Here is a 16,991-nt window from a genome sequence, read left to right on the forward strand (position 1 = left end):
CCCCTCATTTGCACTTGATTGGCCCTTTTTCTAAGCATTTTTACTTAGTTTTGCTTCCTTTTTTCTTTTCTCCTTTATCTTCCCCTTTTCTTAGTCTTCTCGCTTTGTTTTTATTTTAATTTCCATACTTTTGTTTTGTAAGTTTTATGTGCCAAAAGAAAGAGGATGTCAAGAAGCCAAGCAAACTGTTGTGCGCGGGATGTTGTGCGGCTGCTGTGCAGGCGCACACCCTTGGCTGTGCGGGCGTGCAACCCTCTCAGAACCCGCGCAGCCAGGTTGAAGAAACAGAGCCTAACCAGAGAGTTTGCGCGACTTGTTGTGCGGCTTCTGTGCGGGCGCGCGACCTGATGCGCGGGCGCGCAGGCCTAATGTGCGGGCGCGCTTGATTTCCCTGTACCCTCAAAGTTGCGGCCGCGCACTATGCTGAGAGGGCGCACTAACCTACTGCGCGGGCGCGCATATGTCGTGTGCGGGCGCGCACGGCTGGGTTTATGATTTCTTTGCGCCTTGTTTCCAAAGTCTCTTTCTTTTGGGGGAGCCACATATATATGGAAGGGGACTCTTTGTAATAGAGGACATCTAAGTACTAATTCCATAGAACATTAGCCTAATCTAGAGAGAAAATAGATTGTTATTCAAGCATCCTTTATTGTATTCAACTTTGCTCAAGTTTTAATCTTCAATCAATCAAGCAAGAATCTAAGTTTTCTTCTTTCATTAATCCTTTCTTTAGTAATCTCTTCACCTTTCCTTTAGTATTATTTATTTGTTTTATTGTTACTTATTCTTGTCAATCATATTAGTTTATCTAGTTATTATTGATTTCATTGATTTTAATCATGTTTTGTTTTGAGTTTCTTGAGTTTATTTCTAGTTTTGATATTATGTTTAATCTCCCTTCTCTAGGCTAAACTTCTAGCTAGGGGAAGGGTGTGTAAGATATGATTTGATATTGGATGAATGATGATGGTTGGATTGAACTTATGCCATATATTGATGAAAGACATGATTTTTATTAGCTTGAGATTATTGTTGCACTTTATTTGATGTTTTCTAGTTTTAATGCATGAAAGTGATTTGAACTAGATTAGGATCATCTCTATTTTAATGATTGCATGAGAATGAGTTATTAAAGTGGAGTTTTTATGTATTGTGCTTCTTTATTCTCTTGATTTGATTGTAACTAATAAGATGCATGAGAATGATCCTTATTAGTGTAGACATCTTTCATTGATTTGCCTAGACTATTGCATGAAAATGAATTGTTTAGGTAGAATCTTGTGTTCTTTGGCATGTGTTTCATGATAATCACCATTATTCCCCTCTTTCTAATCATATTGGACACCCCCGTATCCCTAGCGTCATTTTCTATTAATTTTAATCATCATTTTCGTGCTTATTTGTAGTTTTAGTGTTCTTACTCAACAAAACCAACAAAAACAATCCCCTTTTCACTCTTGCATTAGTGATTATTGATGTTAAATTAGCGTGCTTCCCTAGTGGTTTGACCCTTTACTTGCCACTAACTAGTTTGGTGTAGGTTTAGGTATTATAAGTGATTAATTTGATTAGGGTAGTAGCTTAACGACCTATCTAACCCGCGATCAATTATATACTTCGACTATGTTCTAAAGTTCGATTTTGTTTGAATTTTATATAGTTTGATTATGTTCTATATAGTTCGATTATGTTCTAAAGTTCGATTTTATATAGTTCTATTATGTTCTAAAGTTCAATTTTATATAGAAAGCAAAGGAATCAGGTAAATTAAGAACATATCAAATGAACTGCTCATCTTTATTGAAGAAAGTTATACTCCACAACTGTGGCACAATTAAATATGTCTGTTTAATAGATTATATTATTGATGGAAGATACTGTTGGTAATGGTGGACCAATGACACACACATTGGTAAGGATTGTGGCAAATTGGCAATGTAGTCGTCCACATTTTTGTTCCATTTTTTCTCGATTTTAGTTCGATTTTTGCAAATTATATAGTTCGATTATGTTTTAAATTTCGATTTTGTTTGAATTTTATATAATTCGATTATCTTCTATATAGTTCGATTTAATATAGTTCGATTATGTTCTAAAGTTCGATTTTATACAGTTCGATTATATTCTAAAGTTCGATTTTGGACCAAGTTCGAATTAGTTTGATTTAGGTTCAAATTATTACGTTCTAAATTTTCAATGCATTTTCGCGGTTGCAAATACAAAATTTTACATTCAAGTTACAAAATTATTGTGTCAAATAAATGCTCCTTATTTTCCTTTTGTCTAACACTCGTATGAAGTATATAGATATCTATATATACTATGTACAAAAAAGAATCACTAATACTATACCAAATAGGGTCGGATTTTCCTCCCTGTGCTTAGTAACTTGTACAAAAAAGAATGACAAAAATAAATTTAAATGCAAAATAGGCTAATCTCGATTCTTCAACTGCTTCAATAACATACGAACACTTTCAATTTGCTGACCAAGTTCCTTGACACGATCAAGGTGTTGTGAGGAAGTCTCTGATTCACGGATATCAGAAATCAGAGCAGCACACTTGGATTCTGTATCCTCAACTTCCTTAATTGGGAATAATTTGAGGAAGTTGGTGATTATTGGTTTAGAAATTCCTTGAATCTTGAAAGACCTTTAAATGCATTGGACTTGAATGAATATTTTAAAGAGTTAAAACTATATAATGCCTACAAAGACAACTATTTTCAGCATGTTCTAAAATATTTTCAGCATGTTCTAAACTGTTCTTATGTTTAACATATATTACTAATGTTGGAATGCTACTAATGTTTTTTATTTTTTAAAATTGCAGCAAAATGCAAGGCCAAAATGAAAAAAAATTAGAAGAAGAAATTACTATTATACCAGATGAAAAAATTACTTATGGAAGAAAAAGGTAATTAAAGTTTATGTATTATTTTTTCCTTATGTTCTAAAGTTTTCCCTTATGTTCTAAAGTATTTCTATTATGTTCTAAGATTTTCTATTATGTTCTAAAGTATTTCTATTATGATATAAAGTTTTCTATTATGTTCTAAAGATTATCATATATGTTTGAAATTATTTATATTACATGTCAATGTTTTAAAGTACTTTTGATTATATTTTAAAGATTATCATATATGTTCTGAATCATTTATATTTGATTTTAAAGGAAAGTTGCTGAAAATGATGGCGGAAGTAATTGACAAAGCTGAATTTGAGAAACATGTGCAAAGTCTAAAACGAAAAAAAGTAGAAAGCTTCCATCAAGGATTCAACAAACTAGAAAAATGAAAAAAAAAAAGGAAGAAGAAGATGATGACGATGATGAGAATGATGATCAAGATGATATTAATGATGAGATGGATGGACCAAAGTTGGAGGAGAAAGATGATAAAAGAGAGGACGTGAACGATGATAGTAAAAAGGTTCTAAATTATTTGTTGATGTTTTAAATTATATGCTAATGTCATAAATTGCATGTTTATATTATAAATTCATGCTTATGTTCTAAAGCAAATGCTTTAATTAATATGTAACTTTATTTTTGTAAGTTACATGCTTACATTTCCAAGTTGATGTTTTAATTATATACATCAGTTCTAAACTTTATTTTTTTTATAACAATAACCTATCTACTTATGTTCTAAGTTACATGTTCTAAACAATAAACTTATATTCTAAAGTTCATGTTCTAATTCAAATCTTTTTTCTCCTAATTTGTATTCTTATAATCTGATATGATTGTGCATGTCATAAAGCTATGTGCTCATGTTAATACTATGTGCTCATTGTAAACTATGTGCTTACAATGCTAAAGTATATGTTTTTAACAAGTACATGTATTCTAAACTATATGTTGATGTTCTAAAGTTTATGTTTTTATTATGTTAAAATTCTTTCTAATGTTCTACTTTTTTCAAGTGGTTATGAAAAAAATATAAAAAGTAAGAAAAGAAAGATTGAAAAAGAAAAGGATAATGAGGATGTCAAAATAATCAAAGAGGAAAAAAAAAAAGAGATTAGCTTATCAAAGAGTTACTGCTAAGGCATTGATAAAACAAGTGTTAGTAGGTCTTTTTGATAAGCATAAACAAGCAATTAAGAAAATTGGATTTGAAGTTTTTTTGGAATTAGATGCACCACATTATGCTGATTCTTGGTAAGCACTAGCATTAACTTTTATTTTTTATTTTTATGATTTAAATATCAACTATTATATTCTAATTCTTATAAATTTTTAATTAATGTTCTAAAGTTTAATTATTATGTTAATTTTTATTTTTATTTAAATTCTAATCTATATGTATTTTGTATTCTAAACCTTTAATTTAAATCTAGGTTGTCAGAACACTTTTTACGAATTTTGATCCCAAAAGATGTTGCTTGATACTGCCGGGGAGAGAAGGAGAAATATTCTTTGATGAAATTGATGTTCACATGACATATGGATGGACAATGGGAGATATAGCAATTCTTGATACAAAAGAAAATAAGAATGTGGAATGTGCAAACTTATGCAAAAATGGAGAAAAAACTTTGACCTTGAAGTGGTATGAATATTTTTTATGTGTGCTTGTATTCTAAACTTGTTATTTGGCTTATGTTCTAATTTATTTTTATAATGTTATAAAGTATTTCTGATTATGTTCTAAAGTATTTCTGATTATGTTCTACGGTATTTTTGATTATGTTCTAAAGTATTTCTAATTATGTTCTACAGTATTTTTGATTATGTTCTAAAGTATTTCTGATTATGTTCTAAATTACTTGTCCATGTTTTAAATTTCTAGCTTACAGGGTGCTCCAACAAATGGACAATTGATTAGTAGGGTCCAAAAGGTGAAAGGTGTAGATAAAGAACAAGATCATGTTTTGGATGAATTCATTTGGAATTTTTTGGTTTGTGTGGTTAATAGTTGCATTCTTTCAAATAATAGCAACCAACTATACGTTAAGTTTTTGTATAGTTGCAAGGATACAAAGAATATTGCCACTAAAACTTCCGTTTAGATAGTCAGGAGGGTACGTTAGGATTTCTCTATGAATGGAAAAGGGGTGCTTCGGATTGGTGCAAATTTGTTAAGGAGCACTTAATGGAAACTTCTAAAAATGGCTAGATGGAGAATCTTTCTTCACGAGTCCTTTAATCTTTCTTATGGTAATTTTTAATTTTTTTTAACATTCTTTATATATTTTAGGGAATTTTGTGTAGAACTACCCTAAAGATAGGGTCAATTGTGAACAACTACCCATTTTTTTTTATTTGTTTAGAACTACCCGCAAGTTTGGAAAAGTTTGGGTAGCACTACCCACTAACGTTTTTCGTTCCATTAAAACATTATTTTGGACCAATTTTTTACTTTTTTCAATTACAATGGTCAATTAATGCTAAAATAAGCAAAAACCCCAATTCAATTAAACCCCCAAACCTTAGAAATTAAAATCCCAAATAATACTACTCTTATGAACCCTAAAATAAATTATGATTAAAACCTTCATTAGGTTCATTAAGGTAAATTAAAACCTTTATACAAATTGGGAGAGTTAATTGGGTGGCAAAAGTGAAAAAAGTGAGCTCCGATAACGTCTTAATTGGACGAAAAATGTTAATGGGTAGTGCTACCTAAATGTTTTCAAACTTGTGGGTAGTTCTAAACAAATAAAAAAAATGGGTAGTTGTTCACAAATGACCCTATCTTCAGGGTAGTTCTACACAAAATTTCCTATATGTTATTGATATTATGATAAAAGTGCTCTAAAATAGTCTAATTATTTAACCTAATTTTAAGTTATTCTGATTATGGTCTAATGTACATATCTATGTTCTAAATTAATTGTTTATGTTATAAAGTAATTCTGATTATGTCCTAATTTACATGTCTATGTTCTAAAGTATTTCTAATGATGTTCTAAATTATATATCTATGTTATAATTTGCATATCAATGTTCTAAAGTATTTCTAATGATGTACTTGTAGGTATCCTATTTTGATCGGGTACAAAGGAAGGGGTTAGAGATACCACGTGGAGTTCCACTAATATCATTGTGGAACCAAGAAAGGTTTCATACGAGATTGAAGTTTGAGAAATACCTTGGATTTTGAAAAGGAAAAGTACTAGAAAGATTGAAATTGAATGTGGTATGATTTTTGTATATACTTATGTTCTAAAGTATATACTATATGTTCTAAACTTTTGAATATATGTTCTAAACTTTATTGTATATGTGTTTTAAAGTTTATATTATGCATGTTTATTTTATGTTCTAAAGGAAAAGAAAAGTGAAGGTCCATCAATGGTAATTATCGTTTTATATTCATCTATACATTATAATTATGCATGTATTCTAATATTTGTAATTTATATTTAAAAAGGGATTGGAAAAAAGGCAAGGGAAAGACAAAGGCAAGAAAAAAGAGCAACCCTTGACAATTAGAGAAAAGCAAGGGGAGAAGAAAGTAATAAAAAAAACAACTCATGGCGTTGTCAAAAAAACAAGGGAAAGACAAAGCAAAGGAGAAAGTTACGGAAAACCAATCCATGGCTTGTAATTATATCACGTCTCCAAATGACATGATGGTATAATGTTTTTATATTTTTTTATTAATTTATTTACTTATTTCTATAATGTTCTAAATATTCATTATTTTATGTTGTAAATTATTAGGGCTTTTTAAGAAAATTTGGAGATTTGGCAAAAAGTCTTGCAATGAATGGGAAAGAGATGTATAGCATGTTGAACCAAGCAAAAGATCTCTTTGTTGAGGAAGAAACAACTGAGAAAATGCATCATCTTATAGACAACATTTGGTACAAGTATACCACAAAGGTATTATAATTATGTTCTAAACAATTTTCAGCCTATGTTCTAAAGTGTAATTTTTATATTTATAATAGTTCAACATATATAAATGCATTATTGGACTAACTTATGTATTATTATATATATCCATTGGTAAATCAAGAAGAAGAAAAGCAACAGAAAAAAAGTTCTTCCATACTTAGTCAAGATCAACATTTCTTCGATGAGCCGGCATTCATAGAAGAATTGGATATGTTGATGAACATAGCATGGAAGAAATTCAATGATGAAAAGTCACCAAAGACATTGGGACATGGTAATTACACCTATGTTCTACATTATACCTATGTTCTAAATTATGCTCTTAAATAAAGTGTTTATGTTCCAACTCAAATCTTTATGATATAGTTATGTTCTAAAATTGTGTCATGTAATTATTATGAAGTTTTGCCATCAAATGAAGGAGAAAGAGAAAAGAACAACGATGAGAGAAAAAACAATGATAAGAAAGATGATAGTATCTCCTCACCAATAGTTGGTAATTTTACATTATTTTCAAACTCGTTTCTTATTAATGTTCTTTGAATAAATTGATTTGAAAAAGGAAAAGTACTAAAAGAATAAAATAGAATATTCATATATGCTTATGTTCTAAAGTTTATGCTATATGTTCTAAAGTTTCCACTTTATGTTCTAAAGTTTATGTTAATGTTCCAACTTAAATCCTTATGATATAATTATGTTTTCACATTGTGTCTCATAATTATTATGAAGATTTGACATCAAATGAAGGAGAAAGAGAAAAGAACAACGATGAGAGGAAAAGAAATGAAAAGATATATGATAGTATCTCCTCACATATAGTTGGTAATTTCCCATTATTTTCAAACTCATTTCTTATTAATGTTCTTTGTATAAATTGATTTGAAAAAGGAAAAGTACTAAAAAAAATGAAATAGAATATTCGTATAATTATGTTCTCAAGAACAATAAGAGAAGCAAGAACAAGGATAAAAGGATAATCAAGAAGAAAGACAGAAGGAGAAGGAAGGAGAAAGACAAGAGGAGCAAGAAGGATAAAGACAAGAGGAGAAGGAAGGAGAAAAAGAGGAAAAAAAGAAAGTTGAAGCAAAGGAAGGGTAATCAATGTAACTTAGTAATAGGAATATTTAAAACATTGGTTTTTGTTTAGAACATATGTTGGATGATTTAGTAAAACTTTAATATAGAATTAATGGTTTGTGTGTTCTAGTTATATATATTGGTTTTATTTGAGTTTATTATTAGTATTTCTAATATGTTCTAGAGTATTTATATTTATGTTCTAAAGTATTTCTGATTATGTTCTAAATTACTTGTCCATGTTCTAAAGTAATTTTGATTATGTTTAGACAAAATAATAAGCTTAAAATTTTCTTCCATACAACAAAGAAGAAAGAGGAAAGGAATGACGACACACCAAAGACACCAATTCCTCAAAAAAAGACGCATAAAGATATTTCTCCTCCAAGCTTCAATTTGTTGCCGACCTCACCAATAGTTGGTAATTTCAACTTATTTTAACATTATTTTTCTTATATGTATATTGGATATTTATAATATTTAATTTGTATAATATAAATTTTTTATTATGTCAAAAGTTCTTTTAATGTTCTAAATTTTTTTGGTTATGTTCTAAACTAATTACTAGTATGTGAATTTGTTAATTGTAATTTTTTTGAATCTAGATCATCCACCTACATTTAATGAAGAAAAACAGGCAACAAAACCAAAAAAGAAAAGAAGAAACATGATGAAGAAAAAAGAACAACAAAGAGAATAAGCAACGGTAATTAGGTTTAGGCAATGGCGGCTGTTTGATTATTATTTGATTTTAGTTGTTGATTGTTTTTTTTTATTCAATTGAATAGGAAGCAAGAATATAAACAAGAAGAAGTAGAAGAAGAAACAAGGAAAAAAGAGGAAAGGATAAGCTTCCACTGTACTTGCGTTCACCTTTTATGGCTAATCATGAAAAACTCTTCAACAATGTAATGATAGCTGAGTATGCTTTTGCTCAAGGAGATAACGCGTAAAATTTCATCAATCTATATTTATATGCTTATAATAAAAGTATGTGATTATGTCATAAAATATATACTTATGTTCTAAACAGTGTACTTATCTTCTAAGGTAGAAGCTTATGTTCTAAAGTACATGTTTGAAATTCCCATCTTCGTCTTCTAATCAAATTCAATTTCGATGATTATATTTTTTCTAAGTAAATGTTCTAAATGTTACAAGTTTATGTTCTAAAGTTGTATGTTTATGTTCAAAATTACGTGCTTATGTTCTAAACTATTATGCTAATGTTCTAAAGTATTATGTTTTAAAATATTTCAGGTTATGTTCTAAATATTTAATATAGTTTATGTTTTAAAATATTTCAGGTTTTGTTCTAAATTACTTGACCATGTTCTAAAATTTAGTTCTAAAGTACTATGCTTATGTTTAAAATTACGTGCTTATGTTCTAAAGTATTATATTTATATTCAAAATGTTGTTTTGATTTAATATAGTTTTTGTTCTTATTTTAGGGAACTTTTGTATGCTGACAAAACGTCAATGGTGATTAGGAGAGATGAGATGGATAGTCTTTCAGGATGTAGTCACATGTTCAACAATATTGCAGATGCTTTTGCTTTCATATTAAATTGTGAAAACAAAAGGCGTGGTGTAGACAAGAAGAGTAGACTTTTTTTTCTCTACTGAATGCTATGTATGTTCTAATTATCTTACCATATATATTATACAAGACATATATGATTATTTTTTTGTGGTTTAATTTGGTTAAGAAGGTTTTGGTGTTGAGAATTGACTTAGTTAATTATTATTTTTTTTTTATCATTTCATTATATGACTATGTTCAAAAATAATTCCGATTATATTCTAAATTACATGTCAATATTCTAAAATATTTATTATTATTTTCTAAATTACATATCTATGTTCTAAAGTAATTTTGGTTATGTTCTAAAGGGTTTTTTTTTAAAAATTATTTATTATTATTTTTTTAAAGATTTGGTGTAAAGTTTTAACCTGGTTAATTTTTTTTTTTTTATCATGCTATAAAGCAATTTTAAGTTATTTATTTCTAATTATGTTATAAATTATATGTCTATTTTCTAAAGTAATTCTGATTATATTCTAATTTACATATCAATGTTCTAAAGTATTTCTAATAATATTCTAAAATATTTCTAATTGAGTTCTAAATTACATGTCAATGTTCTAAAGTATTTCCAATTATGTTCAAAATTACATGTCAATGTTCTAAAGTATTTCCAATTATGTTCAAAATTACATGTCTAATTTCTGATTCTAATTATATTCTAATTATATTATTAATTTTTTAGTTGAAAGCATTTGGTGAATTCTATGAATAAATTGATAAGAAGAGTGCCATTATCCCCACTTTTGAAACAAGAAACGTTTAGATGAAATGGAAAAGCAACGCAAATAAACATGATTGTGGAGTATTTCTGTTGAAGCACATGGAAACCTATGAAGGTAAATGTCAAAAACAATGGAATTCAGGACTAGAGAAGGATGATGTAAGTACAAGACATATATTATTAGGTTCTAATTACATGTCAATGTTCTAAATTAATTCTGATTATGTTCTAAATTACATCTATATGTTCTAAAGTCAATCTGATTTTTTTTTTTTTTTTTTTTTTTTTTTTTTTTTTTTTTTTGTTGCAGTTTGAGCAAATGAAAAGGTTACGAGTGGAGTATTGTGGGAAGATCATAACATCAGAAGTAAATGAAGAACGGAAAAGAGTGTTGAAGATGGCTAGAAAGTGGTCAAAGATCAACAAAATTTTATATATGATTGCATAAATCTCAAGTATATATCTTTAGAAAGATATTTAAAACAATATAATAGTTCGGTGGTGATAGGAGTCATGGTTTTTACAAAAAGAAAAAAAATAAAAGAATAAGAGTTATAACATAATCATGTTATAATATTAATTGTAAACATAAGAATATAGAGAATAATTGGACAAAAAATTATATGCCATTATGTTCTAAAATTAATAAAAAGAATAGAAAAAAATATAAAAAAAAATTTACACAAATTTTTTTCCATGTGCTATTTCCTAAAAATAAAATGTCCCATGCGGTTGTACTAATAGCATATCCATCAACCTAAAAAAAATAATAATTAGAACGTAAACACATTATAAATTTTAGAACATATTTGATACATTTTAAAACATATACAAAATGATATGAAGAGGCATTTATTAAATTAAAAACTCAAATTATTTATATAATAATAATAATTTTAATTTATTACTAATTAGAACATAAGAAAAAAAAATGTTTACTTACAATATCACTTGACTTTCCCTGGACAATTACGACTATCATGATGACCAAGCTCTCCACATGCTATACATAATCTTTTCTTCTTTTGACTTTGTTCAACAGTTTTTTCTCTGTCACTCTTCATTCTCTTGTCACTATTTGGAACATGCGTATCATTTGGAACATGGGTATCATTTGAAACATTGATATCATTTGGAACATGGGTGTCATTTGGAACATTAACCTAATTTGGAACATGAACCCCCGTAGCTTTGTTTTTTGAAATTTTAGGAGCTTTGATCAAAATTTCAGAACGTAAACTAGCTTCAATAAACATTTCAATGTCTTTAACTAACTTTGCTAGAAAGATTGTTGCTTCCATTTGTTGTTTTCTTCTGTTCCAAATCTATTCTTATGGCTCGAAGTTTTTTAACAAGATCACTTAGATCATCTTCATTGTTTTGCACTAAACTCACACAAGCATGAATTTCAGACCATAAATCATTTAATAGCATCTTCTTATTTACTGCATTAAGACATTCCTCCAACATATTACCCTCTAAATAAAAAATGGGCTTCTTATAAGCCATTGTACACCATCTATTTAGAACTTATGTCTTGAGAATTTTTTCTAACATCCTTGCCTTTCACACCCAAATCATATGCCTACAAGGCACACTATCACATTCAAATTTTTTACAAAAACACTTGGTATCAAAAACAACATCAAAAGTCCTCTGCCTAGATCCTTCCCTTAATTTGAAAATGTAAATCTCATTGTCCTTTTTCATCTCCTCAACACCACAATTAAAACGTCCTATTTCAAGCTCATATTGAAAATCATAAAAAATTATTGTTGTAAACAACTCGGAAGCATTTTTTTCTAAAGGAATTGGAGTCTTACACTCTGGATGCTTATTCTTTGAATCATTATCCATTTTATTTTGAGTGTGTCTTTGAGCATCCAATGCACATTCAAACCTATAGAAAATAAAAATTAACTTTAGAACATAAAGTGAACATATTAAAATAATACACATGACATAATTATTATGATCTAAACACTATTAAAACATTAAACTAAAACTTTTCAACATGTAAGACAAAATTTAGAAAATAAAAGAGAGTTGAAAAAAATGGTAAAACTATAAAACATAAAAAGAAAACTTTAAAGCATTAAAGAAAAACTTTTGAACATAAAGATTAACTTTAGAATATATTTAGACATTTACATATTACCTCATATAGAACTCAATCAAAGTAAGATGAGGATTTGTGAACATAGTGAAAAAATTATTTTCACTTTCTAATCTAGATGTGGTCCTCATGATGCCATCCAAAAATAAATCTCTGAAATACGCTGGAATCCACATATCACGTATGTTGTACATGTGTGCCAACCATTCATGATCATTCAAATTGCATTCTGAAATAACATTGTTCCACTTTTCTTCAAATCCTGTTGGCTCAATTTTTAAATGCCAAACACATGCACAAATTTTTTTTCAAAAAAATCAGTTTTTTGGGTAATTACCCGACCTACTTTTTCAGGCACCTTTTTCATAATATCCCACATACAAAACCTATGTTCAAAAGTTTGAAAAACATTACGAACATCAAATTTCATTGCAGGGTCTTGATCGCTAATCAAACACACATGCTCGTTATTTCCCATTAATTTAAGAAAAGTTTTGAAAACTCATTCAAAAGATGATATATCTTCATGAGCTACAAAAGAAGCCGCAAAAGTAACACATTTCTTATGATGATCAACTACAGTAAATGGACCAAAGATCATATTATATATGTAACATACACAAATTATATATGCAGAAAATATTAGAACATAAGGATTAACTGTAGAACATAAAGGTAAATTGTAGAGCATAAAGGTATACTTTAGAACATTAAGGATAAACTTTAGAGCACAGTAATTTATTTTAATTATTAAACTCGCCAATATTATAGTTGTTTAAAAAAATAATGAATTATCTAAAACATAAACAATAAACTAAGAACATATAGACATAATGTTTAGAACATCAAAACATAATGAATATTAGTTTAGAAGACAAGACATAAAGTGTAAAACATAAAACCATAATGTTTAATACATGAAAGCGTGATAAATATATATATATATATATATATATATATATATATATATATATATATATATATATATATATATATATATATATATATATATATATATATATATATATATTATAACATAAAGCATCTATGTTTAGTATATCAGCAATATATGTTTAGAAAATCGAAACTATATTTTTAGAACATAAGACATACATAATTTAGAACATAAGAATTATATGTTTAGAACATCAAAACATGATAGATATTAGTTTAGGAACATAAAAAATCTACATTTAGAACATCACCTATTTGTTTGGAATGTGGTATCAAGGGAAACCATATCACCAAAAAGTGCATAATTTTTTCAACAAATAGGATCAGCCCATAAAGCTCTACAAAGTCTACCTTCTTCATCAATATCATAGTAAAAACATAAGGCACTCCAAAGCAATTTCTTATTTTGAAATTTATCAACAAAAATTTGGGCATCTGCTCCAGCAATATAAGCCTTCAAATCTCTATTAAAGTTTTTGAAATCTTGTTTAGATGCACCAACATTATCTTGTGATCCAACTAATTATTTCATCATTGTATAAGACCTCACAGGACCAACATTTACCTGTGTACAAAAAAAAAAAAAAGAGAAAAAAAATTACTATGATTAAAGATCAACTTTAGAATATAGTAAATCATAACAAAGAAAACAATATTTGGCACATAAAAATAAATCACCTTTGAATTATCAACAATCAACTTCTTATGCATAATATGCATTTTTCTATTATCCTTTTGAAATTTTGCACAACTTAGAGTATATAAATGATTATGTTCTTCTTTGAAATGACTAACAACATACTTTCCGGCATCATATCTCATACATATGTGAGCATTGCATCCTACACGAGTAACTAAACATTTCCTAGTAATACGAACTTTTCCTTCATCAACGGTTTCTTGAGCAATAGGTTTTTTTGTTGCCCTGAAACCTTCCTTATTGCAAACTCCATATTGAAAAGCAATTATAGCTTTATTATTCTTTTTCTATGTAGTAGTAGATTTCCTAGAAGTAAACCCAACGACATTTGCATATGCTTTATAAAAACTAAGACCGTCTTTGGGATCTTTGAATATCATCCCCAAACGGGGTTTTAACTCCTTGGGAACACTTGGAATCCATTCCTTAGTGGTACCACCAGGGCTAAATGATCCAACAACCCCAAGAGTACGATAAATAACACCAACTGAATTAGAACATAAAAAGTAAAATTTAAAACTAGAAGTTAAACTTTAGAACTTACAATAAAAGTCATACAATATGAAGAAAATATTAGAACATAAAAATAAACTTTAAAACATAAAGAGAAAGAGAAGCATACATAGAAAAATTTAGAACATACAGAAAAAAGTTTAAAACATTAAGGATAAACATTGAAACATAGTGAATTACTTTATAACATACATAATAAAATTTAGAATAAAGTGAAAAAATTTAGAACATAATGAATTACTTTAGAACATAACTAGAAATTTTTTTGAATATTAAACAACTTTTGAACATAATCAACAAATTTACAAAATTACTTTAAAACATGTAAGTAAAGTTTAGAACATATAAGTAAATTGAAATAGAATAAAGTGGAAAAGTTTAGAACATAATGAATTACTTTAGAACATTACTAGAAATAATTTAGAACATTAAATCAACTTTTAAACATAATCCACAAATTCACAAAATTACTTTAAAATATGCAACTAAGTAAAGTTTAGAACATGTAAGTAAATTGAAATTAAATTATTAAAACAATGAAAATTACCTGAATGAGTAACAGTAGAAGAAGGAGAACTATCTTCAACATCATCTAAATCAATGAATATGCAAAAACCTAATTATCATAAATATAAATTGTAGCAAAAAAACAATCTGAAATTAAAATCCAATAATAGAAAAATTCAAGCAAGAAAAAAAATCTGGAAAAAAAATTGAAAATGAAAACGAGAAACTGGAAAAAATTCGAAAAAAAACAAAAAATAAAAACTTTAAATCGAAAAAAAAACAAGAAAAAATCGGGAAAAAAATTAAAAATAAACAAATAAAAAACTTGAAAATAAAAAATCGAAAAAAAATCGTAATAAAAAAACTTGAAAATAAAAAATCGAAAAAAAAAACTTGAAAATCGAAAAAAACTGGAAAATCGAAAAATAAATTCTAAAAAATCGAAAAAAAGAACAAAAAAATCGAACTTAAAAATCGCAAAAAAATAAAAGAAAACCAAAAAAAAATCGAAATAAAAAATCGCAAAAAAAAACACAAAAAAATGTATGAAAAAGCAAACAAAAAATCTGGAAATACATCAAAGCAATCAAAAAATAAAATTAAAACAGAATTTTTTAACAATTGATAAACTTACCAAGTAATTTTCTTTGAGGTAGAGGAGAGAGAAAGTGCTGAGGAGAGAGAAAGTGTTGAGGTGAGATATTTAGGGTATTTTTGTTAAAAGTGTAAAAAAAAAAGTTGTAAGGAATTACAGAAATGCCATTACTAAAGAAGAATTTTAGATGGTTAGGTCAAAATCAATGAACGACTGAGATGAGTTCTTATATAAGATTAACAATTAGAAACTTTTTTTAATTGTCTCCTTAGATGTTGCATTGTTAACTTTGCTTTATTTTGTTGTAGTATAGGTTAGTTAATTTAGTTAAATATATTTGTTTTATATAATGTTTAATGTAATGATTAATAATTGTTTATATCAATTTAATCATGAACACTAATTGTTTATATATGATTGTTTATATCAATTTAATTATGAACACTAATTGTTTATATATGATTGTTTATATCAATTTAATTATGATTATGATATATTTGTTTAAATGAGTGTTATTTTATAATAGTTATGTTTTTTGCTTTATATATTTTTAAATGAGTGTGTTATAATAATGGATTTGTTATAATAATCGATGTGTTATAATGGATGTGTTATAGTAATAGATGTGTTCTTTACTTTATATATTTTTAAATGAATCAATTGCATAATCATTTGCCTAGATCCCCGTTCAAGGCATACTCATTAGGAGTATGTCTTGAATAGTCTCCGATTAGGACTGTCCTTATACGTTTATTCTCACTTAGGTGGTGAATGTATGCCTTGTTATTGTATCTAGGGAATATTCTGGCTTGTCATTTCTCTGTTCTCTTGGTACATATGACGGTTTATCTAATAGCCTACATCGTGTACTTGGAGAAGTTAAGGGAAATGCTGCTGGTGTAACACCCCCGATTTACTAGCTAATAATAAACAATAAATAAAGGAAAAATAGACAACCTTTAAATAAAAGTGCGGAAGCATGCACCTTAATCGGAGGTATTACCGCCACATTCAACAACCTGTCAAGTATTAAGGCATATAAATCCCAATAATTACAACCTAATAATCTAAGTGAGCTATTTATACAACTTTACAAACTTGTTATAACAAACTAATCGAAACACTTGAGCTCCTTTAGCTACGATCACTTGATCAACCTGCTTAAACAACTTGACTGCTGACCATTAAGGACAAATTCCAAAATAGATCGTCGCAGGGCCACCATAAGAAAAAGACATGGCCGCAAACACGAGTAGCACAACAAAACGATACACACGTCAGCAAAAAGCTGAGTAATCACCACTTATCATAACACAAAGAATAATAGAATAATTAATATAATTAACTCACTTAAACAATGTAG

General features: G+C 27.8%; 1 protein-coding gene across 1 annotated transcript; it reads right to left on the minus strand.

The window, feature by feature from the left end:
* Window positions 1-11,190: 11,190 nt before the first annotated feature.
* LOC145570863 (uncharacterized) lies at window positions 11,191-11,752 on the minus strand. The gene is made up of 2 exons (XM_081629990.1): window positions 11,519-11,752; window positions 11,191-11,406 (listed from the first exon to the last, which is right to left on the minus strand). The coding sequence occupies exons 1-2, from the start codon at window positions 11,750-11,752 to the stop codon at window positions 11,191-11,193; spliced, it is 450 nt and encodes a 149-aa protein (XP_081486116.1).
* Window positions 11,753-16,991: the final 5,239 nt, after the last annotated feature.

This window comes from Chenopodium album, chromosome 2, assembly GCF_948465745.1.
Source record: "Chenopodium album chromosome 2, dcCheAlbu1.1, whole genome shotgun sequence".
NCBI classification, from domain to species: Eukaryota; Viridiplantae; Streptophyta; class Magnoliopsida; order Caryophyllales; family Amaranthaceae; genus Chenopodium; species Chenopodium album.

Bases quoted from the DNA above. Each gene is read 5' to 3' on its own strand.
- LOC145570863 (XM_081629990.1), bottom strand. From the start codon at position 11,752: ATGGCTTATAAGAAGCCCATTTTTTATTTAGAGGGTAATATGTTGGAG. The intron at 11,407-11,518 runs GTTAGTTAAAGA...GTTCCAAATTAG, and splicing joins GCAACAATCTTTCTAGCAAA to GTTAATGTTCCAAATGACAC.